The 25,758-nt window shown below is 38.8% G+C and overlaps 2 protein-coding genes across 8 annotated transcripts in view; one reads left to right on the top strand and one right to left on the bottom strand.

Annotated features, from left to right (window-relative positions):
• Smim4 (small integral membrane protein 4) overlaps positions 1 to 18,738 on the top strand; it is a 40,804-nt gene extending 22,066 nt beyond the window's left edge. For both annotated transcript variants that reach the window (NM_001308464.1, NM_001308466.1), the window contains one exon: positions 17,839 to 18,738. In NM_001308464.1, the coding sequence (NP_001295393.1) occupies positions 17,839 to 17,996 (158 nt within the window). In that variant the 3' untranslated portion in view covers positions 17,997 to 18,738. The remainder of the gene's footprint in view (positions 1 to 17,838) is intronic.
• Positions 1 to 25,758, bottom strand: part of Pbrm1 (polybromo 1) — a 102,455-nt gene that overhangs the window by 14,728 nt on the left and 61,969 nt on the right. For all 6 annotated transcript variants that reach the window (NM_001081251.1, NM_001359856.1, NM_001359857.1 and 3 more), the window contains 7 exons: positions 24,130 to 24,315; positions 22,634 to 22,791; positions 21,816 to 22,079; positions 19,204 to 19,349; positions 17,243 to 17,400; positions 1,335 to 1,518; positions 517 to 727 (listed from right to left, as the gene is read on the bottom strand). In NM_001081251.1, the coding sequence (NP_001074720.1) occupies positions 517 to 727; positions 1,335 to 1,518; positions 17,243 to 17,400; positions 19,204 to 19,349; positions 21,816 to 22,079; positions 22,634 to 22,791; positions 24,130 to 24,315 (1,307 nt within the window). The remainder of the gene's footprint in view (positions 1 to 516; positions 728 to 1,334; positions 1,519 to 17,242; positions 17,401 to 19,203; positions 19,350 to 21,815; positions 22,080 to 22,633; positions 22,792 to 24,129; positions 24,316 to 25,758) is intronic.

Genomic DNA, 25,758 nt, shown 5'->3' with positions numbered 1-25,758 from the left:
ATCACCTCAACAAAAAGATGAAGTCCTAAGGAAGGGGAAATTAAAGATATAGGCATCCAGGTGTGGCAGACTGTATCTATAGTCCTATTGCTCAGGAGGCTGAAGTGGAGACAAGATCTTGTGTGTGGGCGCTGAAAGCTAAGGTGTAAGAGCATAATAACATTCCTTATTGCTTCTTGTCTACAAGGCAAGAATCTTCTAAACTCCTATTAAACCATCACTATGAAATGTAAAAGAAATTATTATTGGCTTAATGATATAAGTATGCTTTTTGCTAATTAAAAATAATTAGGCAAAAATTCACACATCAAGTGTGGTAGTGTACCCCTGTACTCGAAGTGCTTGTTTGGGAAATGGAGGCAAGAAGACTAAGAGTTCAAGGCCCACCTTAAATACACAAGAAGTCTGAAGCCAGCCTAGGCTAACTGATATCTCAAACAAAAAATGTCTACTACTCTGGTTTAAGTCTGCTAAGGGCTAGAACTAAAAAGGCAAGTCATGGGCGTATCACTGTACCTGTGGGGGTGTATAGGGCATGAGGTCCAACTCATTGGCCAGGGGTGTCTGCAGTTGAGGTAGAGATGGAGCTTCAATGACTTCACTATCCTCTTCTCCCATCTCCTCAATATCATCATCTCCTCCTTCTAACTCTGCAAATTTAGCTTCTAGCAATTGTATCTTCTTTTCTAACAAAGGTGAGGGTTCCTTCTGAGGAATGATTGGTTTTCTGAAAAACAGTGACAAAACAAGTAAGTGAAAAGTTGCCAACCACTTCCAGGACTGGTCAGAGGGCAGACCTGAAAATATTTACAAATGATGTATTATTATAACCTGCCACAAACACTCTATAAGGCTAACAAATTAGCTTCAGTGGGTATTTGTGATGTCACTTCTACTTATTAACAATTCTGATTAATACCCACAGAGGTGCGGGTCAGGTCTAGTGGACTATATGTTAAAAAGGAATTGTCATAATCTATGAAACTGAGAAAATCTTCCCACAGAGAGGCTGCCAATAGAACCAAGTGCTGTCTTCATTCTACAACTGCTTGTGTCTAATCCAAGGTACTATTAAAACAATTGCTAACTTTTTTTTAACTCAATACTTTTTCTCTCTGTAACAAAACAAACCAAAACAAAAAAAGTTGACTCAAACATAATACTATCTACTGCCTCAGCCTCCCAAGTCTAGGAATTACCCCATCTCACTGAACTGATATTTTCTATTGGAATTATGTGATATGACAAGACCTAGTAAAACAACTCAGAACACTGGGTAACATGACTGGTAAGTTAGCCCAGTGCCCTTTCTTCCTTAGTTTTACAAGCTTTACCTGAAGTAGTAGATTTCATCATCTACAACTTTAGCAGAGAGTGAAAACCTCTTCAAACCCTTGAACTTCTTCATCTGCTTGTCACTCTCATTATAGCGGCTCTCACAAAGCAGAATGTCATTTTCTGGTATTTCAGTTGGCCTGCAGGAGAGGAAGTCCTTGAATGACAGCACTGCACATTTCCCTGAAAGAGTAATATAGAAATAAAGGAGTTAACTCCTGTCATGTTAACAGCCTGGAACTTGCCAAACAGGCTAGGCTGGCAGCTAGTGAGCCCCTGGGATCTGTCTCTACCTCTCCAGTGCCGGGATTACAAGTGTGTACCACCAAACTTGGCTTTTTAAAGTGTGGTTCTAGAGACTGAACTTGCAAGAAAAATACTTTACCAGCAGAACTCTTTTTCCCCCGTCCCAAATTTTATATTATTATATTTTAGTTCACAGTTAAGTAAGAGTGATAGAGAAGGGGCTCAGATAGAGAGATGGCTCAGCAGCTAGGAGTATACAGAGTTACAGAGAACTCAAACTCAGCTCTTAGCACTGACACTAGGTGGCTCACAATTGCCTGTGGCTCCAACTTACAGGGACTTTGTCTCCTGGATCCACTGACATCTGCACTCATGCATGCACATACCTTCCCATATATACATAATTAAAAACTAAACCAAACCACACCAACCAAACAACAATACCACCACCCATGTAATAATGAATGCTAAAGTAATGGTCACCTAGCATGCACAAAACCCTGGGTTCATGGACTGGCAAGATGGATGGATCAGTGGATAAAAGGTGTCTGCTGCCGGGCAATGGTGGCGCACTTGGGAGGCAGAGGCAGGTGGATTTCTGAGTTCGAGGCCAGCCTGGTCTACAGAGTGAGTTCCAGGACAGCTAGGGCTACACAGAGAAACCCTGTCTCAGGGGAGGGCGGGTGGGGAGGGTGTCTGCCTACAAGCTTGACAAGCTGAGTTCAATTCCTGGGACCTACATGGTAGAAGGCGAACTAAGTTCTACAAGTTGTCCTATCCTCCACTCATATACTGAGTGTTACATGTTACATGGACTCCCATATAGTCAGACAGACAGGCAAACAAACACACTCACACATGCATGCACCTGGGAGGGGGAGCGAGCAAGCCCTAGGTTCAATCTGAAAAAACAAAAAAGAACACTAACAACACTTAGAACACTTATTTTTGCTATTTGCTACTGAACATACTAGAAATGCTCATGGTCAAGAACTTCTTGAATATGTACATTCAAAACAGGTCAGAAACATTTCAGAAGTTCCAAAGTGCTTTCACTACCTTAGAAATACATAGTATTTATTTACCTAACTCAACAGTTAGGAATAGCCATTCTTCATGCTTAAAGAAGGAAAAAATGGAGATGCAAAAATGGTAAAAATTCTCTCCACAGTTAAGGAGTCAAATTATTAGTTGGAGATGGGGTGTGGCTCAGCTGGCTGAATACTTGCCTAGTGCGTACAAAGCATTATCAACATGTGCCCATAACCCCAGCAGAGGTGGAGGCAGGAGAAGAGTTCAAGTTCATTCTCAGACACAAATTGAGTTCCAAGCCAGCCTGGACAATATGAAATTCCCATTTCAAAACAAAAGCCAAGTGACTGGTAGTCCTGAAATAAATGTGGTGATTCTGTGCTGGGCTCTTAAACACTGGTAAAAGAAAGCCTTGATTTCACTTAATAGTAACATTTTTCTTTATAAGCTATTAGATTTGTGAGCTGAAGCAAATCTTTTGGCCTCCAAGGCATACACCATACACAAGCCACACAGATATACATGTGGATTTGCCCATACACATAAAAATGATCTTGATAGATCAACTTTGGGAGAATGGACATATTTAAAATATTGAGTTCTTCCTTTATAATAGGTCATTTTTATTTATTTGGGTCTTTTATAATTTGTGTAAAAATTTTATTTATATACTTTTAAACTTACCAACATATTTTGTTCAGCTCCATATATCCACATAACATTTATTATATAATAAAGATTAACATATTAATCATTCTTTTTCATATATTTCATATTTATAATATATATAACTTAATCTAGACTAGTCCCATTTTATTTGCTTAAGAATTACATGTGGCTGAGCAGTGGTGGCGCATGCCTTTAATCCCAGCACTTGGGAGGCAGAAGCAGGTGGATTTCTGAGTTCAAGGCCAGCCTGGTCTACAGAGTGAGTTCCAGGATGGCCAGGGCTACACAGAGAAACCCTGTTTGGAAAACAAAACAAAACAAAACAAGAATTACAGTGGCTAGTGGCTACTGCAATGGATAAATTATAACAGGTGTGAAGTAAAAGGAAAACTTCCCATAGAAAACAAGATAAAAATTTGTGCAACCATGAGACATTAAGATTTAAGTAATACATAGAAGAAAAAATTAGCATATGCAAATTGGGCCTCAGCAAAATAATTTCCTGTTTTTCAAAAGACATAATTAAGAAAATAAAAATATAAGTCCTCCTCCACGAGGAAATATTTATGAGCCATATAACTGGCAAAGGATTTGTTTTTACAATATACAAACAATTCATACAAGTCAACAACAAGGAAAACCATGTAGAAAAAACTTCCTGTTGTTGACAATTCCTGTCTCTTCTAGAGTTCTCTGCTGGGTTTGCTTGTAGGGGATTAGGTATCAGCTTTCTCTGGTATGCTAAGTCATATTAAGTTCCTATTATCTTTTTAATATGAAGTTTTTTGTTATCCTTCTGTCACCTTTTTGCTCTTTAGATTTCATACATTTCCTGATCCTTTTAAAAGGCAGTAGAGATAAATACTTACTTTTTTGTTTTGTTTTGCTTTGTTTTGTTCTGTTTTTTTGGCTTTTCAAGACAGGGTTTCTCTGTATCGCCCTTGCTGTCCTGGAACTCACTCTGTAGACTAGGCTGTCCTCAAACTCAGAAATCCTCCTGCCTCTGCCTCCCAAGTGCTGGGATTAAAGGTATGCGCCATCACTGCCCAGATACTTACATGTTTATAATATAGTAGATAAGTATACAATATTATAGTAGCCTCAACAAAATATTTTAATGCATTTGTCTACCTATTATCTGCCTAATAGGTTGTGTGTGATCAGTAAGGTAACTTCATTATTCTGTTTCCAGTCCTTTCCCCCTTTCCCCAATACTGGCTATGCAATCCCTGTTTGTTAATTGAAGGATTAAGTGTACATTTGAGGAGTATGTTTAAAATGATTTCTCTTATATTGTTAAGTTCTGAGAGCTTACAGGCATTATTTGCCATTAAAATTTCTTAAAGTGGTGTGTATGTAGGTATCTTTTATTTTTGCTTCATAATTAATTAATGCATTACAAGACAGTTTTGTGATGCAGTCCTGGCTAGCCTGGAACTTGCAGTGATCCTCAGTCTCTACCTTCCAAATGCTGGGATTTTAGACAAACACCACCAAAGTCACCCAATAGTTATTGTTTTATTGCACCCAGTGGACATCAACCCTGTTTCTAGGAAGGAAATCAAAACACATAAACTAATGCAATGTTTGGATAAATGGCCTTTCTCTCTTCAGAACTCCTGAGAGGTAAGGGGAATTATGATGCTAGCTCTCTTCCTTCTCTAAGTCCAGGTTGGAAAAATCTTGGACACCTATACCAGGCCAATCCATAGCCATTCAAATCATTCAATCCTGTCCTTTGCATGAATGCCTCAATCCTGTTCTTCCCCTCCAGGGTGCCACCAAGCACCTTTTCTTCACTCTTTAGCTCCAACACCGTGGCTATTCTTAGTTCTGTCTTTGGCCTCTCTGGTATGGCCGTTCGAGGGAAGAGGCAGTCTGCTTCTCTTGGCATTCTGCTTATTGAGGCCTGTTTCTGCTCTAGTGCCTTCAGGAAGCCAAGGTTTAATGAAGGCTGCTTGCTCATAGTCTGAGCATAAGGAACTGGGTGCAGATCAGGAAAGTAGCCCTCAGTTCCTAGGGGGTGCCCCAGAGCTTTTCAGAAGAGGGAGCTTCTGGTAAAGAATGGACACCACAGGGTCCTGAACCTCTATTTCCAACAGGTGGCTGTATCAAGATCTGACCTGGTGAGGGAGCCCTGGGCAATAATCCTGTGATAAGTCTCCACTGAGGCAAAAAGGAAATGATATATGAGACCATCTCTTAGATTTTCTCTGTATGATTTAAAAACAAACAAAATACCCTGGCCTGTTTTCCCTTTCAAAAATTTAAAGCATTTATTCTTGAATTATTTATTTTTTTTGCTTTGCTGATAAAAATGATAAAGCATTAAATAAATTTATAAAGAAGGAAAACAACCTATAATTATATTAAAAAAGGAATGCCCAGGCTCCATTACTGAAATTATTATAATCTTAGTGGTCAACAGTAGAGGTATACTCTCTGGCAGGTAAGCCCATGCTCATTCTCAAGTAATTCCTCTGTGTCTATCGGATCACTACCATTACTATTATTGTTGTTGCCTTGGCTGACTTTGAACTGTTTATGTGGACCAGGCTGCCCTCAAACTCAGAGATTCACTTGCCTCTGGCTCCCAAGTGTTGGGATCAAAGGCGTGTGCTACCATATCTGGTCACTTGGATCATTCTTCCCAGAAGTGATATTCCCTATAAAGGTGTCAAAACTGTCTTCTCGGTGGGTCTTCTAAGACAGTTCTAAGACTTTTCTTCTAAATAAGCCTTCCAATTCTACCAGGGAACCCCAAAAATCAGTGTACTTAATATTTTTAAAACTTGTTTGAGACAGAAAAAAAAAGTACAAAAGTAAGATTTACATTCAACACTGAACAAAGTTAACATCATGGAATTATAAGTCCTTTGAAATTTATAGAATAAGGCCCTTTGGTAGTTGGTGCATACCAAACTGTAAAAATGGAGCTTTTTTTTTTTTTTTTTTAAAGATTTACTTTTTTGTTTGTTTTTCGAGACAGGGTTTCTCTGTATAGCCCTGGCTGTCCTGGAACTCACTTTGTAGACCAGGCTGGCCTCGAACTCAGAAATCTGACTGCTTCTGCCTCCCAAGTGTTGGGATTAAAGGCATGGGCCACCACCGCCCGGCTAAGATTTACTTATTTTATTTATTTATATGAGTACACTGTGAAAAGGGCATGAGATCCCATTACAGATGGTTGTGACCTACCACATGGTTGCTGGGAACTGAACTCAGTACCTCTGGAAGAGCAGTCAGTGCTCTTAACTGCTGAATCATCTCTCCAGCCCCTGGATCTTACTTTGTGAGCACTAAGTGGGGTTTATAAAACAAAACAACCATGTCTCACTGTGCATCTCTCATCCTGCTCAATACTGCAGGCTCATCAGTACATACACATGTATCCCAACTGGCTATCAATCACTTAATGAGACCAACACAGAAGTGAGACAGAGGACCCAGGCTTTAGTTCTGACCCATTCTTGGGCAGTTATTTTACCTTTCCGGAAAATACTATCTTATATAATCATGTTGATTCCAGATATAAAAATGGCTTAAATATTGTAGGAGGCAATGCATTTTAACAGAAACTCTAGAGAAAAGATTTATCCAAGTTATATTAGTGGAAACAGTAGTATAGGGAGTACATCAACAGTCATTTCTTCACAGAAGAAAAGCTGGCAAAAACTGTTAGAATAAACATGTCTTTTGAGGGATTGGACAGACACATCTCAGTGGTTAAGAGGGTTTACTGCTCTTCCAGAAGACCATGTTCAATACCCAGCACCCACAATATCCCCAGCTTGGTCTAGTGTCCTCTTTGGGCCTCTGTGGGAACACATGGATATACTGACGGACAAACACATCACATATATATTCTAAATATTATTTCATTTATTATGTGTTTATGTACATGCCATAACACATGTGTAGTGGCACATGTATGTCAGAGAATACTTGTGACTCCTTCATTTCATCACCTAGGACAGAGGCATAGAATTCAGATTACCTACTCAGTTACCTCATTTGACTAGAATCAACAATTCTTTTTTAAATCAAAAGCCAAAGGTTCACAACCATATAATGTTTAATTATGAAAATGTAGCTGAAATCTGACAGGTGACTTTGTAACTTAGCCTCAACTTACCCTCTATTAAAAAAAAGTGGGAGCGGGGGGGGGCGGGGGGGGGGGCGGGGTACCAGTCACCATCTGCACCCAGAGCTAGGACTTTTATAAAGCCTTCTGTGCACAGGTTCTGGTGGTAGAGAACTGGTCTCCCAGGAGTGCTGACACAAGCTTACAGGCCTACAGGAGGGACAAGCTCCAGGCAGAGACAACAAGACCAACTAACACCAGAGACAACCAGATGGCGAAAGACAAGCTCAAGAACCTTACCATCAGAAACCAAGGTTACTTGGCAACATCAGAACCCAGTTCTCCCACCACAGCAAGTCCTGGATATCCCAACATACCAGAAAAGCAAGATTTGGATTTAAAATCACATCTAATGATGCTGGTAGAGGATTTTAAGAACATCATAAATAATTTCCTTAAATACAGGAGAGGCCGAGCAGTGGTGGCACATGCCTTTAATGCCAGCACTTGGAAGGCAGAGGCAGGTGGATTTCTGAGTTCGAGGCCAGTCTGGTCTACAAAGTGAGTTCCAGGACAGCCAGGGCTACACAGAGAAACCCTGTCTTGAAAAACTAAAAAAAGAAAAAGAAAAAAAGAAAAAAGAAACACAGGAGAACACTGGTAACCAGGTAGAAGCCCTTAAAGAGGAAACACAAAAAATCACTTAACAGAATTACAGGAAAACACAACCAAACAAGTGAAGGAATTTAAGAAAACCATCTAGGATCTAAAAATGGGAGCAGAAACAATAGAGAAATCACAAAGGAAGTCAACTCTGGAGATAGAACACCTAGGAAAGAGATTAGGAGTTATAGATGCAAGCATCAGCAACAGAATATAAGAAATAGAAGAGAGAATCTCAGGTGCAGAAGATACCATAGACAACATTGACACAACAGTCAAAGAAAATGCAAAAAGTTCCTAACCCAAATATACAGGAAATCCAGGACACAATGAGAAGACCAAGGAAAATAGAAGACTAAGGAAAATAGGTATAGAAGAGAGAGAAGGTTCCCAACTTAAAAGGCCAGTAAATATCCTCAACAAAATTAAAGAAGAATACTTCCCTAACCTAAAGAAAGAGATGCCCATAAACATACAAGAAGCCTACAGAACTCCAAATAGATTGGACCAGAAAAGAAATTCCTTCTGTCACATAATAGTCAAAACACCAAATGCACAAAACAAAGATAGAGTATTAAAAGAAGTAAGGGAAAAAGGTCAAATAACATATAGAGGCAGACTTATCAGAATTACATCAGACATCTCGCCAGAGACTATGAAAGCCAGAAGATCCTGGACAGATGTGATACAGACAAACAGGAACACAAATGCCAGGCTACTATACCCAGCAAAACTGTCAACTTCCATAGCCGGAGAAACCAAGGTATTCCATGATAAAACCAAATTTACACAGTATCTTTCCACAAATCCAGCCCTTCAAAGGATAATGAAAAACTCCAACACAAGGAGGGAAACTACTCCCTAGAAAAGCAAGAAAGTAATTTCAACAAACCAAAATGAAGATGGCCACATACACATAATTCCACCTCTAACAACAAAAATAACAGGAAGCAACACTCAATTTTCCTTAATATCTCTTAATATCAATGGAGCCAATTCCCCAATAAAAGACATGGACTAACAGACTGGATATGTAAACAGGGCCCAACATTTTGCTGCATATAGGAAACCCACCTCAGTGACAAAGACAGACACTACCTCAGAGTAAAAGGTGGAAAAACAATTCTCCAAGTAAATGGTACCAAGAAACAAGCTGGAGTAGCCATTCTAATATCTAATAAAATAGACGTTCAACCTAAAGTTATCTAAAAAGATAAAGAAGGACGCTTCATACTCATCAAAAGAAAAATATACCAAGAAGAACTCTCAATTCTGAACATCTACACTCCTAATGCATGGGTACCCACATTCATAAAAGAAACTTTACAAAAGCTCAAAGCACACATTGAACCTCACACAATAATAGTGGGAGACTTCATCACCTAACTCTCACCAATTGACAGACCATGGAAATGGAAACTAAACAGAGGCACAGTGAACCAAATGTATTTAACAGATATCTATAGAACACATCATCCTAAAACAAACAAACAAAAAAATACCACCTTCTTCAGCACCTCACGGTACCATCTCCAAAACTGACCATATAATCGGTCATAGGCCTCAACAGATACAAAAAGATTTACACAATTCCATGCATCCTATCAGATCACCATGGACTAAGGCTGGTCTTAAATAACAACATAAACAATAGAAAGCCCACATACACGTGGAAGCTGAACAACACTCTACAATCAATGATAACTTGGTCAAGGAAGAAATAAAGAAATTAAAGACTTTTTTAGAGTTCAATGAAAATGAAGCCAAAACATACCCAAAACTGAAATGAACACAATGAAAACAGTGCTAAGAGGAAAACTCATAGCTCTGAGTGCCCAAAAAGAAACTGGACAGAGCATACACTAGCAACTTAACAGTATATATGAAAGTTCTAGAACAAAAAGAAGCAAATACACCCAAGAGGAGTAGACGACAGGAAATAATCAAACTCAGGGCTGAAATCAACCAAATAGAAACAAAAAGAACTATATAAAGAATCAACAAAACCAGGAGCTGGTTCTTCAAGAAAATCAACAAGATAGATAAGCCCTTACCCAGACTAACCAGAGGGCACAGACACAGTATCCAGATTAACAAAATAAGAAATGAAAAGCGAGACATAACAACAGAAAACAAGGAAATCCAAAAAATCATCAAGTCCTACTTCAAAAGCCTATACTCAATAAAACTGGAAAATCTGGATGAAATAGACAATTTTCTAGACAGATTCCAGGTACCAAAGTTAAAACAGGATCAGATAAACCATCTAAATAGTCCCAGAACCCCTAATGAAAAAGAAGTAGTCATTAATATTCTCCCAACCAAAAAAAGCCCAGGATCAGATGGGTTTGGTGTAGAGTTCTATCAGACCTTCAAAGAAGACTTAATACCAGAACTCTTCAAAATATTCCACAAAATAGAAACAGAAGGAACACTACCCAATTCGTTCTATGAAGTCACAATTACTCTGATCCCTAAACCACACAAAGACCCAACAAAGAAAGAGAATTTTAGACCAATTTCCCTTGTGAATTTCGATGCAAAAATATTTAATAAAATCCTCACAAATCAAATCTAAGAACACATCAAACTGATCATCCATCATGATCGAGTAGCCTTCATCCTAGGGATGCAGGAATGGTTCAATATACGAAGATCCATCAAGGTAATCCATTATATAAACAAACTAAAAAAAAAACCAAAAAACCAAAAAACCACATGATCATTTCATCAGATGCTGAGAAAGCATTTGATGAAATCCAACACCCTTTCATGATAAAAGTCTTGGAAAGGCCAGGAATTCAAGGCCCATACCTAAACATGATAAAAGCAATATACAGCAAACCAGTAGCCAACATCAAACTAAATGGAAAGAAACTTGAAGCAATGCCACTAAAATCAGGGACTAGACAAGGCTGCCCACTCTTTCCCTACCTATCCAATATAGTACTTGAAGTCCTACCCAGAGCAATTAAGACAACAAAAGGAGGTCAAAGGGATTCAAATTGGAAAGGAAGGAGTCAAAATATCACTCTTTGCAGATGATATGATAGTATACTCAAGTGACCCCAAAAATTCCATCAGAGAACTCCTAAACCTGATAAACAACTTCAGCAAAGAGGCTGGATATAAAATTAACTCAAACAAATCAGTGCCCTTCCTCTACTCAAAGGATAAACAGGCTGAGAAAGAAATTAGGGAAACAACACCCTTCACAATAGTCACAAATAATACAAAATACCTTGGTGTGACTCTAAGCAAGTGAAAGATTTGTATGACAAGAACTTTAAGTCTCTGAAGACAGAAATCAAAGAAGATCTCAGAAGATGGAAAGATCTCCCATGCTCATGGACTGGCAGAATTAATATAGTAAAAATGGCCATCTTGTCAAAAACAATTTATAGATTCAATGCAATCCCCATCAAAATTCCAAATCAATTCTTTGTAGAGTTAGAAAGAGCAATTTGCAAATTGATCTGGAATAACAAAAAACCAGGAGAGCAAAAACTGTTCTAAACAATAAAAGAATTTCTGGGGGAATCATCATCTCTGACCTCAAACTGTATTATCACAATTGTGATAAAAACTGCATGGTATTGGTACAGTGACAAGCAGGTAGATCAATGGAATAGAATTGAAGACCCAGAAATGAACCAACAAACCAATGGTCACTTGATCTTTGACAAAGGAGCTAAAAACATCCAGTAGAAAAAAGACAGCATTTTCAACAAATGGTGCTGGTTGAACCAGGTTAGCATGTAGAAGAATACAAATCGACCCATTCTTATCTCCTTGTACAAAGTTCAAGTCCAAGTGGATCAAGGACGCCCACATAAAACCAGATACAATGAAACTCATAGAAGAGAAAGTGGGGAAGAGCCTTGAGCACATGAGCACAGGGAAAAAGTTCCTGAACAGAACATCAATGGTTTATGCTATAAGATCAAGAATCAACAAATAGGACCTCATAAAATTACAAAGCTTCTGTAAGGCAAAGGACACTGTCAATAGGACAAAACGGCGACCAACAGATTGGGAAAAGATCTTTACTAACTCTACATCTGAAAGAGGGCTAATAGCCAATATATATAATGAACTCAAGAAATTAGACTCCGGAGAACCAAATAACCCTACTAAAAATTGGGTACAGAGTTAAACAAAAGATTTTCAACTGAGGAATACCTAATGGTTGAGAAGCACTTAAAGCAATGTTCAACATCCTCAGTCATCAGGAAAATGCGAATCAAAACAACCCTGAGAGTCTACCTCACAACAGTCAGAATGGCTAAGATCAAAAACTCAGGTGACAGCAGATATGCTGGCGAGGATGTGGAGAAAGAGGACATTCTTCCACTGCTGGTGGGATTGCAAGCTGGTACAACTACTCTGGAAATCAGTTTGGCAGTTCCTCAGAAAACTGGACATAGCCAGCAATACCACTCCTGGGCATATACCCAGAAGATGCTCCAACATGTAATAAGGACACATGCTCTACTATGTTCATAGCAGCCTTACTTAAAATAGCCAGAAGCTACAAAGAACCTAGATGTCCTTCAATAGAGGAATGGATATAGAAAATGTGGTATATTTACACAATGGAATACTACTCAGCTATTAAAAACAATGAATTTATGAAATTCTTAGGCAAATGAATGGAACATGAAATTATCATCGTGAGTGAGGTAACCCAATCACAAAAGAACACACGTGGTATGCACTCACTGATAAGTGGATATTAGCCCAGAAGCTCAGAATAACCAAGATACAATTCACAGACCACATGAAGCTCAAGAAGAAGGAAGACCAAAGTGTGGATACTTCAGTCCTTCTTAGAAGGGGGAACAAAATACCCATGGGAGGAGATACAGAGACAAAGTGTGGAGCAGAGACTGAAGGAAAGACCATCCAGAGACTGCCCCACCTGGGGATCCATCCCATATACAGTCACCAATCCCAGACACTATTGTGGATGCTAACAAGTGCTTGCTGACAGGAGCCTAATATGGCTGTCTTCTGAGAGGCTCTGCCAGTGCCTGACAAATACAGAGGTGGATGCTGTCAGCCAACCACTGGACTGAGCACAGGGTGCCCAATGGAGGAGCTAGAGAAAGGACCCAAGGAGCTGAAGGGGTTTGCAGCCCTATAGGAGGAACAGCAGTATGAACCAACCAATACCCCCAGAGCTCTCAGGGACTAAACCACCAACCAAAGAGTACACATGGTGCGACTCATGGCTCCAGCTGCATATGTAGCAGAGAATGGCTTAGGGGGAAAGAGTAATGAGATGAGGAACTTCAGGAGTGGGACCAGGAGGCAGGGCACTGGCTAGATTGTAAAAAAAAAAAAAAAAAAAAAAAAAAAAAAGGTTTATCTGTATTTTGCTTGTATACACGTATGTGACATTACATGCATGCCTGGTGCCCATGGAGGCCAGAAAAGGGTGTTGAATAGCCTGAAACTGGAGTCATAGACAGTTGTGAGTTGCCATGTGGGTGCTGGAAATTGAAGAACAGGGAGTGCTCTTAACTGCTGAGCCATCACTCCAGCTCTCCCCACACATACACACACACTTTTTTTTCTTGGCTTCAGCAACAGTTTTGAAAAAGACAGCCTGGGATCCTGGTATGAAGTTTCTGATGCCAAGGGCAGAGTAGAGTGGAACATTCCCCTTCCTTCCTAACTTCTCAAATACATTTTAGCTGACTGCTTGACTTGTGGGGAGCTTCCTGAAGGATGACCCTTGCAAAGAATTTACCTGTTTTTGTCAAATATGAAATTCTCTCAGAAAGATGGCATGATCATACTTAAAAAAAAAAAAGTCCTACTATATTGCTACTATAGCAATACTACTGTGGACTGGGCAATTTCTAAAGAACAGAAAATTTTCCAGTTCTGGGAGATAGGAAGTCCTAAAAATGAAGGTGCCAGTATCTGACATATTCCTGTTTACTGCACAGGAAAATTCTAGGTGTCTGATGCATGATGGACAGCAGAAGCACAAAGACAAAGACAGGAGAGTAAACCAACTTGTATGATCCCTGCCTGAAACAGTGTCTATCTACTCAGTGCATGGCTCTTTGGACCTCAGCACCTCCCACAAGATCCCACTGGCATTAAGTTTAGACTTATGAGTCCTGGAGGAACACATATATTGAAGCCTTAGCACATTAAAAGGCAAATTAACCATGTATTGTCATTTGGGCTTAAGTTATCAAATGACACACATTTAAAATGTGGGGAGAAAAAGTGGGGACTGAGATGCTTTAAGAACTGTTCTGTGTCTCTGCAACCCTGGGGATGGAGCCCAGGGTTTCATGTTAAGGATTCTACTACTGCGTGCCCAGCCCCAAATAAGGGATGTAAATTTCTACCTTAGTTATTGTGTTGACATTAAAACTACATATTGAAACATGCCTTCTTCCAAATTACAAGTAGATTCTACAAGCAAATGCTTAAGTGTCATTTCTAGTATCACTTCAAGGGCTGACAGGAATATTATGGAGAGAGGTGTATATATGTTTGTGTACTAGTTTCATCTGAACCATGATCCAGTCTATATTGTGGAGACATAGATGACTATTGTTGCTCAGAATATAGCTTCTCTACACTTTTTTTTTTTTTTTCTGAATCAAGAACTCGTTTGGAGTGGTGGTGGTGGTGATAGCCCAGCAATAAAAGCATTGGCTGCTGTCCCGCAGAAGACCCAGGTTTGATTCCCAGCACCTACAAGATGGCGTATCTGTGACTACAGTTCCAGAAGATCCAATGCCCTCTTCTTGCCTCCATGGGAAACACACGTGGTACACAGACATATATGCAAGGAAAATACACACACACACCTTAAAAAGAGCCAGAGCCAGGCATTATGGTGTACACTTGGGAGGCAGATCTCTATGAGTTTGAGGCCAGCCTGGTCTATTTAGTGAGTTCTAGGACATTCATAACTATAACTATTCAAAACCAAAAACAAACAAACTCAAAACACTGGGACAGTTATGTCACAGTTATTTTTTTCTGAAATTCTTTTGATATCACTCAATACAGTTCCTGAAGCAGTATATATTATTTTGTGATGAGTTATGCTTCTTGAGTCTTCTAAGGTCCTATAAATATAGGGCTAGAAGCAATGTTCTTTGGATTCTACTGAGTGGCCATGATTTTCTACTGTTAAAGAATAAAAGGTAAAAAAGTCATTTGAAAAGTTGCATAAAACCTAAAATTAGCCGGGTGTGGTGGCACACGCCTTTAATCCCAGTACTCGGGAGGCAGAGGCAGGCGGATTTCTGAGTTTGAGGCCAGACTGGTCTGCAAAGTGAGTTCCAGGACAGCCAGGGCTACATAGAGAAACCCTGTCTTGATAAAAAAACAAAAAGACACCCCCCCAAAAAACCCCAACCCCCCCCCCAAAAAACAAACAAACCCTAATAAAATAGAAATTAACCCAACAAATCATATAGCTGCCCTAACACAAGCAAACTTCAGTCTCACTTTCATCATGCTCCATTTTAATCTCCTTGCTGGATTTACACTAGGAAGTAACTTTGGGTATTACTTTAGTCTGGATCAGAATTTAAAAGGAAGATATTTTCTGCTACAGAAAGGCAAGAGTTTAATGACTTTACTGCTTAGTTCACTTCCCCTGTGGTAGAAAGTTGAAAATGTGCTGAATTACTAAGCAGTTTGCCATATCTAATCCTGAAAATAATTATGAGCAGCAGCATCGAATAAAGACTAACATATGTTTGAATCTGCAAATTTTTCTTTGGTTGTGATCTATGGTGGCTTCTTTAAAACCATCAACAATCTGTGGGGACTAGATTTAGCTATGCAGGTTAATGGTAGAGTGTGCACTTGGCATATACAAGGCCCTGGGTTCAATCTCTGAATTGGTGTGTTGGTGGGGGACCCACAAAACTCCAAGCACCGATGTAAAGCCTATAGCTAGTAATCTTTTAGGATGCCATCTCAAGGGATAGTGTGGCTAGTGTATGATCTAGTGGCTAGTGTATGATCTAGTGTATGATCTAGTGTATGATCTAGTAATCTTTTAGGATGCCATCTCAAGGGATAGAGTGTGGCTAGTGTATGATCTAGTGGCTAGTGTATGATCTAGTGTATGATCTAGTAATCTTTTAGGATGCCATCTCAAGGGATATAGTGTGGCTAGTGTATGATCTAGTGGCTAGTGTATGATCTAGTAATCTTTTAGGATGCCATCTCAAGGGATATAGTGTGGCTAGTGTATGATCTAGTGGCTCTCAGGGCTTGGAGAAACATAACAGCTAGCAATATTGTTAGTATATGATGATGCATACAATTAGATCTTAGAAACAAAATACCACTGGAAATACTTGATAGATGACCAAAGAGAAACCACGATAATGGAGACAATAAAATGATCAAGTTTTAAGAATCTAACAGAGGGCTGGAGAGAGGGCTCAGCCCTTAAGAGCACTGACTGCTATTCTAGAGGTCCTGAGTTCAATTCCCAGCAACCACATGGTGGCTCACAACCATCTGTAATGGGATCTGATCCCTTCTTCTGGTGTGTCTGAAAACAGCTACACTGTATTCATATAATAAAATAAGTAAATAATCCTCAAAAAAAGTCTAACAGAAACTGAAAAATGAGGCTATTCTCTCTACTTCCTACCTTACTCGTATTACACTGTTCACACAGCAGCCATGATGACTCACTTCACAGCTCTGCTCAACCCCACTATGATTTCCTTTCAAGCCCAATCACTATCTACAAGATCTACTATGTCTGAGTCTCCATAAAGTTCAAAGGGCTCATTCTTTACAACACATCCCTTCCCTTGCTCTAGTTCTCCAACCCTCTGAGATTCCAAACAAGAACAGATAATCTAAGACAACTCTTTTGCTGTTCCTAGAAGAGAGCCTCAAATAATTTTCTTTTGTTTATTTGAAAACTTCTTCAAGGGTTCATTTTGGCTGATCATGTGACCTCATCTAAACATTTATTGTCAATCTTCTTTGTTTTATTTTCATTTAAAACTCTAATTACTACCTGGTGTTCTCTGCTATTTATTTACTATCTCCCAACCTTCACCCCAATGTCTTTATGAAAGCAAAGACTTTTAATATTTTTATGCTGCTATAGACCCACTATCTAGAAGCATGCCCTGCATAGCAGCAGTACTTAATCCAAGTTTTACAGAACAACTGTGATGAAAAAGGACAAATACCTACCCAGAATACAACTCATAGGGCAGGTCTCTTCCAGATTACTCAGAAACACTTCTTTTTTGTAGAACATTTTTGTGGGCTCATGTTCTGTTTCTTCTGGATGAATGAAGATAGGGCCATAAAAATATGCAGCTCCATCTCGGACCCATACTTTCTCAATTCTTGGGGGTAGGGGGATAGAGAAATTAAGTTATAATAATTTCAATTTTGAATGATTATCTAATTAAAACCCCACTAACTAAAATGTTTCCTTGTTTAAATGAGTGCTCTGTTGCTAATTCCCTCCATTAGAAGTGGGAATCAGCTCCTCTATAAACAGTTGTGAGCCACCATGTGGGTGCTAGGAACTGAACTCAGAACCTCTAGAAGAGCAGCCAGTGCTGTTAATCACTGAGCTATCTCTCCAGACCCCTAAAATGTAGCAGCATATAGCATTAAGAGAAATTTCATGGATTCTCCTCACCCTTTAAGAGACCTTTCAGAGAAGATACTCTGAAAAAGAGAAAAGGACATTTGGCCACTCTGGGAAAAAAAAAACAAAAACAAAAACTTTAACATAGTATCAAAGTATGTAATTAGATCATTTTATTTAATTCCAGGTTTTCTTCCTGAGATGTTCAAGATGAAAACAACTAAACATTTGTCATTGGATTTGGCAAACATTCCTTCAAAACAGAGGATCACAGATCTTTGTGCAAGATCCAGCACTAAAGTACTTTCCCGTTGCGATGTTGTACTGTCCTATTTATCAACTTAAAATCAGTATTATTGTCCCACATTTGCAGGGTTCTAGACATAGAGCAACATTTTCATTTCAGTGAATAATAACTCCAATCTTCCAGTTTCCTAACTACTCACAGGAGTGAGTCATCCTTGAAAGCTCTACCCTGGAACTCCACATTGTATTTACTAAGACTGCTGTTAGCCTGCCCTCCTGAATACTACTGTTTGTAATTAGTCACACTAAAGAGGCCATCATTCTTGCTTGGCTTATCACAATAGCCTTCTAGCAGATCTCCTTGCTTCTACTCTTGGCCCCTTTACAGTCTCATCTCAATAAGGAGAAAGCAGAGCAACCCTATTAAACCAGAAGTCAAATGTTACTTCTCTGCTTGAAACAATAACAAAGACACTTTTTGTAACTCTGTAATAGTTCAAGGGCTCACATGGTTTCTGAAACCTTACATGATCTGCCCATTACCCCATCTACCACCTTTTATAGGGCTCACTATGCTGATAAGTGAATTACAGGTTAAGAGTGATGTACTTATCTCTCAGGCCTTTATTCTGGTTATTAATTCTGCCTGGAATGCTTTCCCTGATAGTCACAATTCTTACATTTCTTCACAGTAACCCAACTGCCACATTCTTTGTGAAATCTATTCAAACCATTCTCTCTGTTCTGAGCACCTCACAATTTCAACAGTATGTATCATGTTTGGTACACACATCTGAATATTATATGTACCCCATTTGAATAAAGCTCTACTGAAGTAAAATTATCTTTCAATCTTTGAGTGTTTATTTTGGGACAGGCTCTGATCTGGATCCCTTGCTCTTCCTTCCTTAGTTTTCTTTTTCTTTCTTTTTTTTTTTTTAAAGATTTATTTATTTATTATTATATGCAAGTACAATATAGCTGACTTCAGACACTCCAGAAGAGGGTATCAGATCTCATTATGGATGGTTGTGAGCCACCATGAGGTTGCTGGGATTTGAACTCGGGACCTGTGGAAGAGCAGTCAATGCACTGAGCCATCTCTCCAGGCCCCCTTCCTTAGTTTTCTAATTGCTGGGATTATACACACGTGTGCGCCCATCTACTTGCCACAGAAGTAGGAACAGGGAAAATGTGGTGTGAGGAAGCTTGAGAAATTGCCAGGGAAGGGAATTCTGTCTTCATTCTATGCATGTGGAATACTAAGTCTCAAATCTTAGACCCAACCTCATCTTCTGTAACTCACCTGCCCACACGAGGGCGCACCAAGCCGTGGGATTTGATGAAGACACAATCACCAACCTTCAGCCACATGTCATTGTACCGAAGCTGCTCAAAGTAGTGGCAACCTGGCTCACCATTGGACATCTCCACAGGAACATCTTCTTTTTCCTGTGGAGAGGAACTGGTAAATAAAGGCAGGAAACTAGCAAGAGGCACAAGAAACAACAACTCTAAGTAAGCTTTTATCAAAGTTGAGAAACCAAACATTAAATTGTTAAAATCAAAATCATAATCAGGTATTGTATTCATTTCAAATTTATAATTTTCATAAAATGTTACTAAGAAATTTTTATATCTGCCCCCCCATTCCTATAGAATTGATCTTTTCAGAATAAAGTACTGGAAAGAACTTATTAGCATTTACTTCAAAGTGGACAAATTCACACAACACACAGTACAAGAAACAAATTCTTTATACTATCTTCTTTATTGTATTTAATGTTACAGAATTTCTTCCTTCTCTTTGTGGTAATAGAGACAGAACCTGGGACTCTGTGTAACAGGCAGGTACTGATATCTCAAACCCTTTATGTATTTTTAAACCTGGGTCTTACTAAGCTGGCCTTGAACTCATTCAATAGTTCAAGCAGGTCCTGAGCTTTTCTTTTTCTTACTTCAGTATTCTAACAAGCACATGCCACCAGATCAGCTGCTTTCTAATATAAAAATTAAGCTTATTCAGTCTCTTCTAATGACATAGCTCATTTAGCTCCCACTCTGAAAAATAATACTTCTTTCTGATCCCTGCGGGATTTAGAAATATAACAAGTTGGCTTTTAACTTGCCTTTATGATACCGAGTCTCTGTAGTTTCTGTCCTAATCTGATTAAATCTCTAGTAGACCCCCAGGGAAAGCTACCATTAGTACAACAGAAATGAGTATAAGGAGTAGTTTTTCACACCACAGCAGCACATAGCAAACTCATCTCCAGACTAAATAGAAAAAGAGGAATGCTAGAGCAGATAAACTCCAGGAGACATGACAGAGTGACAGGGTTGAGGCCCCTTTGGAATGTCTGCCTGAAGCTTACTATTCATAGACCTGTCCTACATTCCTGGGAGGGCAGATGAGCACAGACTGGGAGGATAGGAGGCGCTATCTGAGGAGAAAAGCCGAAAGGAGAGAGTCCAGGATATGTCTTCCTCTTTTTTTTTTTTAACTAATCCTCTGTTCCCAAAAGGTACAATATTCTTCTACGCTGGCTTCTTACCTACTACCCTTAGAGAGAAAGGAAGGCTAAACACTAGCTTGGACTTTTCCCTGGTCTCTACTATATTGTTTTCATTTCTTAATGTTAACAACTGATAGGTTTTACATTTTTATTATTTTTATTAATTCCATCATAGCAAGAAACAATATAGTTCTGTGATATAAACATGATGCATTCTGGCTTTGACTAAATAACTAAATCTGTCACCTACTAGCTGTAGGTGATAAAGGGCAAATGACCTGATTTCTTGTGGGCCCCTCAGATGGGCTTTCATTGTTGGAAAGCATAAGTGATATAGAAATGTTAGTAAAAAAAAAAAAACCTAGTAATTGAATGAAATAAAAGTTTATTTTGAATAATCCTTGCCCTTTTAAGTGGAACATTTCCTTCCTTGATCATGTTTTAAAATGGCGCAATCTTGCTTATAAAAATAACATTTCTTCAGCCAGGCAGTGGTAGCCACCTTTTTGATCCCAGCACTCAGGAGGTGGAGGCAGGCAAATCTCTGTGAGTTCAAGGCCAGTCTGGTCTATACAGAAAGTTCCAGGACAGCCAAGGCTACACAAAAAAACTCTGTTTTGAAAACCAAACCAAACCAAACCAGACCAGTCCAGACCAAACCATTTCCTCAATTTTTATATTGATATTCATCCTTGAGATTGGGGTAGTCTTCTGTTGAATTTTGTAGGGTGTGGAATACAGTTTGCTCTGACTTTATACAATGAACGAAGGATTTTTGTCTCTATAATATCAAGTAGTTTAAAGAGCTATTTTTTTGAGACAGGGTTTCTCTGTGTAGCCCTAGAACTCACTCTGCAGACCAGGCTGGCCTTAAACTCAGATCCATCTGCCTCTGATATCTGGGATTAAAGACATGTGCCATCATGCCTAGGTTACAGCTTTTAATTACAGCAATCATACAAAGAGTTCGCCTACTCACTACTCACTGGGCATCTCACTGGTCTCCTTGGTTTACTTTATGAGTATTTTGCCTGCATGTATGTCATGTATGTCTGTGCACCAGTGTGCACCAGGTGTGTGCCTGATGCCTGTAGAAGTCAGACAGCCTGGAACTAGAATTACGGTTAAGCTCCATGCGGGTGCTGGGATCAAATCTGGGTCCTTTGGAAGAGCAGTCAAATCCATTTCTTTATCCTCCATCCTCAATTTACTTCTAAATACTAGTTTAAGTTAAATGTTTCCCTTTTCTTTTCCCTTAGGTTCTTCCACTTTGTTTGACTAAGGTTTTCTACCCTCAACTTGCTTTTTGTTTTGTTTTTTTGAGTTTGAATATATTAATTTACTTTCTAGAATAGATATTTTAAGGTTAAAATCCTTTTCTAGGTAGCTACCACCCACATACCTTTTCCAAGTTAAAATTGTCTTCAGCTCTATTGTCATCTGAGTTGTCTGTATTCTTCTCATCATCCCCTTTATCTGCATTTGCAAACACAGAGGCCACTCGGACCACAGGCAAAGGCACATCCCGAGGGACAAATCTAACTGAACTGATGGGCATGGTCCACAGTTTAATTTTCTTAAAAGATTTGGTTTTGGCAGAATACCTCGATTCACAGACAAAAACATCCTCATCGCGAAAGTTTTCTGGACATAATTTAAAGTATTCCTGGAATAGGAATAATAATACAAATAAGTACATTTTTTGAAAATTTACTCAAAAATAAAAAAACAAATGTTAATTAACCTAACATTGAACTATAAAAACTTTCAGACAATAAAAAGTAAATGGCCAGATAGTAGGGCTATTTCCTTGGCTATATTCCCTTTAATTATGAATTTTATTTATTTATTTTTTGTCAACTGCCCTTTGAAAATATATTACTTTCTATAGTTAAAATGTCTTAATGCTTTGTACAGTGCATATATGACAGATAATACATTTTATTATCTAAAAGCAAAACTGGCATTTGATAATGATTACTTTCAAAAAATATCATCCTTAGAAATTATCCCAGCACCATAAAAATGTTAGTAATTGTATATAGATAAACTACACACAGCAAATGGTCTCTCGTAAGTATATTCATGTTAATTTCTTATATATAGACACAGAATAAAAATGTTTGAAACATTTTCTGATTTTGTAAACACAGATTTTTATATTCTTAAATGGTATCTCCATTTAATGAATGATATCATTGGAATGAATGAGTTTCTTACCTTGACAAACATGACTACACATTTGCCTAGAATTTTACTAACAGGTACTTTATTGTAGTAGTCACTCTTAAAAACTTCTTTTTCTAGAAATTTTCGTGTAGCCAAATGGAATGTTTCATTTGGCCGATAAAACCAACAGCCGTACAACCATTTTTCACCTCAAAAACAGAGAAAGAAAAAAATTATTAACAGAAATCACATATTCTTTGTAAAACTAGAAAGTATTTTAGAAAGCCATTATGCCAAGGCTTAAACACACTGGTTTTAGATGAAAATTTCTTAATAGAATTATTTTAGAGGAAATAATATTTTCAAACAAAAAAGCACAAAGAGGCCTAGAAAACGTCCTTTCACCCTTTAGTGACATGCAACAGAGAGGAGGCTAGAGGGCTGCTTGGCCCAATCCACACTCTCTCACTGAGCATGCAGGGATAGGGAAGGACATTTGTAGCAAGAAGGTGTAGAATCCAAAAGCATTCCACCTGACTGGCAGCTTAAACAATCAGACTGCCTACAACACTGATGCTGGCGTCATTCTTACCTTTGTCTTTATTCTTTGTCTCAGAGGCAACTTTTTTTTTTTTTTTATATTTTATTTAGTTTTCTGTTGAGAAAGGTTTCACTGTATCCTAGACTGGCCTCAAGCTTATTCCCCTGCCTCAATGTCTTGAGTTTTGCGAAGGACAGGTATGTGCTACCAAACCAGCTTACAAGCATTTTTAAAGGAAGGCTTTTTTGACAATAAATTCTAAGCTCAGTTACATATTGGAAAAAATTTGCTAGATTAAAAAAATGAGTCTTTTGCTCTTCTTAAATCTTTGCCATCCTACACAGAGTTTGGCTCTAAGTATTACTGAATAATTGACTCTTTCTCCCCATTAAGAAGTTACATTTCTGACTCAATTGTGACATTGCCCAACAATGCTACATACCATGTTTGCATATGGCTGGGTGGTTAATTATATTTACTGATACACTGAACAGTAAATTTATTGATGTAGCTATTGTTAAAAGGCTTAAATATGAGTTAAAATTTTTTTCTTCCTGATGATCATGGAAAAAGAAATCCCCCCCCCACCCCCCATTTTTTAGGATTAAAAACAAATGTACATGTGGGGCTAGAGAGATGGCTCAACAGTTAAAAGCACTGGCTGCTCTTTCAGAGGTCCTCAGTTTAATTCTCAAAACCCACATGGTGGCTCACAACCATTTAAAATGGGATTCTATGCAACAGTGTACTAATACAAAATAAGTAACTCTTTAAAAACAAACAAAAATCCAACACGCATGTATGAGAGTTTTGCCTGCATGTATGACTGTGTATCATGTGTGTGCCATATGAAGGCTTCAGATCACCTGGAACTAGAGTTAAGGATGGTTGTGAGCCATGATGTAGGGATTGAGAACTGAAGCCAGGACCCTGGCAAGAGCAGCAACTGCTCTTAGCCACTGAGCCATCTTTCTAGCACCTGACCTTCAATTTAAATCAAACTTACCAGCTGAATCCTCCCACAGTCTCTCAATACACACTATATGTGGTTGTAGATTGGCCTCCGCAGGTTCAACATAGACATAATCTCCGACATGATACATGCTGTTCTTAAAGCTGCAGTCCTGGCTGTATGTACGATGTAAGCCTGAGAGGCCTGTAGTACCTGAGGAATCTTCACTTTTTTCAGCTTCTTGGGTTAAAAATAAGTAAATAAAAGACACTCAGTAAAAGATTGTGGTTGTCAGAAAAACATTCAAACAACACATCAAATTAATACATTTAATCCAGTCTCTTCCCTCCTTCCCCCTCTCCCCTTTTTGAGACAGGGTCTCTCTACATAGCCCAAGCTAGCCTCAAATTTGGGGTCCTCTTGCACTAGCTGCTGGGACTGTGGGGATAAAGCACCACAGTGGCATTCAAAGAGAGGAATCAGGAAAAATAGCACCATCAGCATATTCTCAACAGTCTGTACCTCAAGCTGTAGCTGGAATTTTGAGGTGGGGGAGGATCTCACTAAACTGTCCTGTTCTTGAATTCACAGGCTCAAGTGTTCTAGTCCTGCCTCAGCTTCCCATGTAGCTGGGATTATATGTGTTCACCAATATAGCTAGCCTCAATATGGCCTTTCTGAATGAAAACAAACTGACATTAATTTAAGCAACCATTCTACAGAACAAAACTAACCACCTTAATAATGTACACTTACTAATTTTCAAGAATTCAGCATAAATCACATAACCCTATAAAAAATGTGATATACCTCTTTCCCATACAGATGTTTCTAAATTATTTCTTCTAAATTATTAACTGACTATATTAAATTTAGTGATTTTAGAAATAAATGTGTATGGCCTATAATGGTAAGCCAAGTGTTTATAAAATACCATAAACATTTTCTCTTGAGATGAAATATTTATAAGCAATATTCTCATTTTGTTATGTAAGATCTTCCTGCCCTTCCCTCCTTTGTGAACCTGGGAGTGAAACCAGTGTCTTATGTACACTAGTTATGCATTGTAGGCAAGTACTTTACCAATGTGTGCTACATATCCCAGCCGTTATTTTTGTCAAAAAATCATCTTTTAATGGTCCTAATACATTTGCTATCTGCAAATACTTCAGACTATATTACTTTTCTGAAAGTAAAACACACTTGATATTACTATATACAGATGATAGTCAAATAAAACACTCTCTGAAGATAGCAAGTCTCAGGTGAGTGGGTCTGTGCCAGCTTAACTGAACTCCCTAGACTTGTTCCCCAAGACCAGTTCTGCCACAGCTCCCTCTCAACTAACCACCTGCCCCTTAGTTACACCCCTGCCCCTAATTCTGACAGTCTCCAGCTGCTCAGGTGCAGCCCACACCACTCAGATGAACAGAGACCCCCTGCTGCACCAAAGGCCTGGCAAGTAGCCAGAAGTCAATCCTCCAACCAGAGACTTCCTAGTGAGTCAGAGGTCAAGCAGGTCACCAGAAATTGAGACCACAAAGCTCAGAGGACCAAAGAAAAAACAGAAACCAAGGAAGAAAACACTTCTTCAACAAATGCAGCTAAAGCCCAAGAAAATGACCTTAAAACCAATTTTAGGGGCTGGAGAGATGGCTCAGCAGAAGAGCACTGACCGCTCTC

This window comes from Mus musculus, chromosome 14 (assembly GCF_000001635.26).
Source record: "Mus musculus strain C57BL/6J chromosome 14, GRCm38.p6 C57BL/6J".
NCBI lineage: Eukaryota > Metazoa > Chordata > Mammalia > Rodentia > Muridae > Mus > Mus musculus.
Note: the sequence above shows the minus strand (reverse complement) of the source record. Positions and strands in the feature narration are given on the sequence as shown.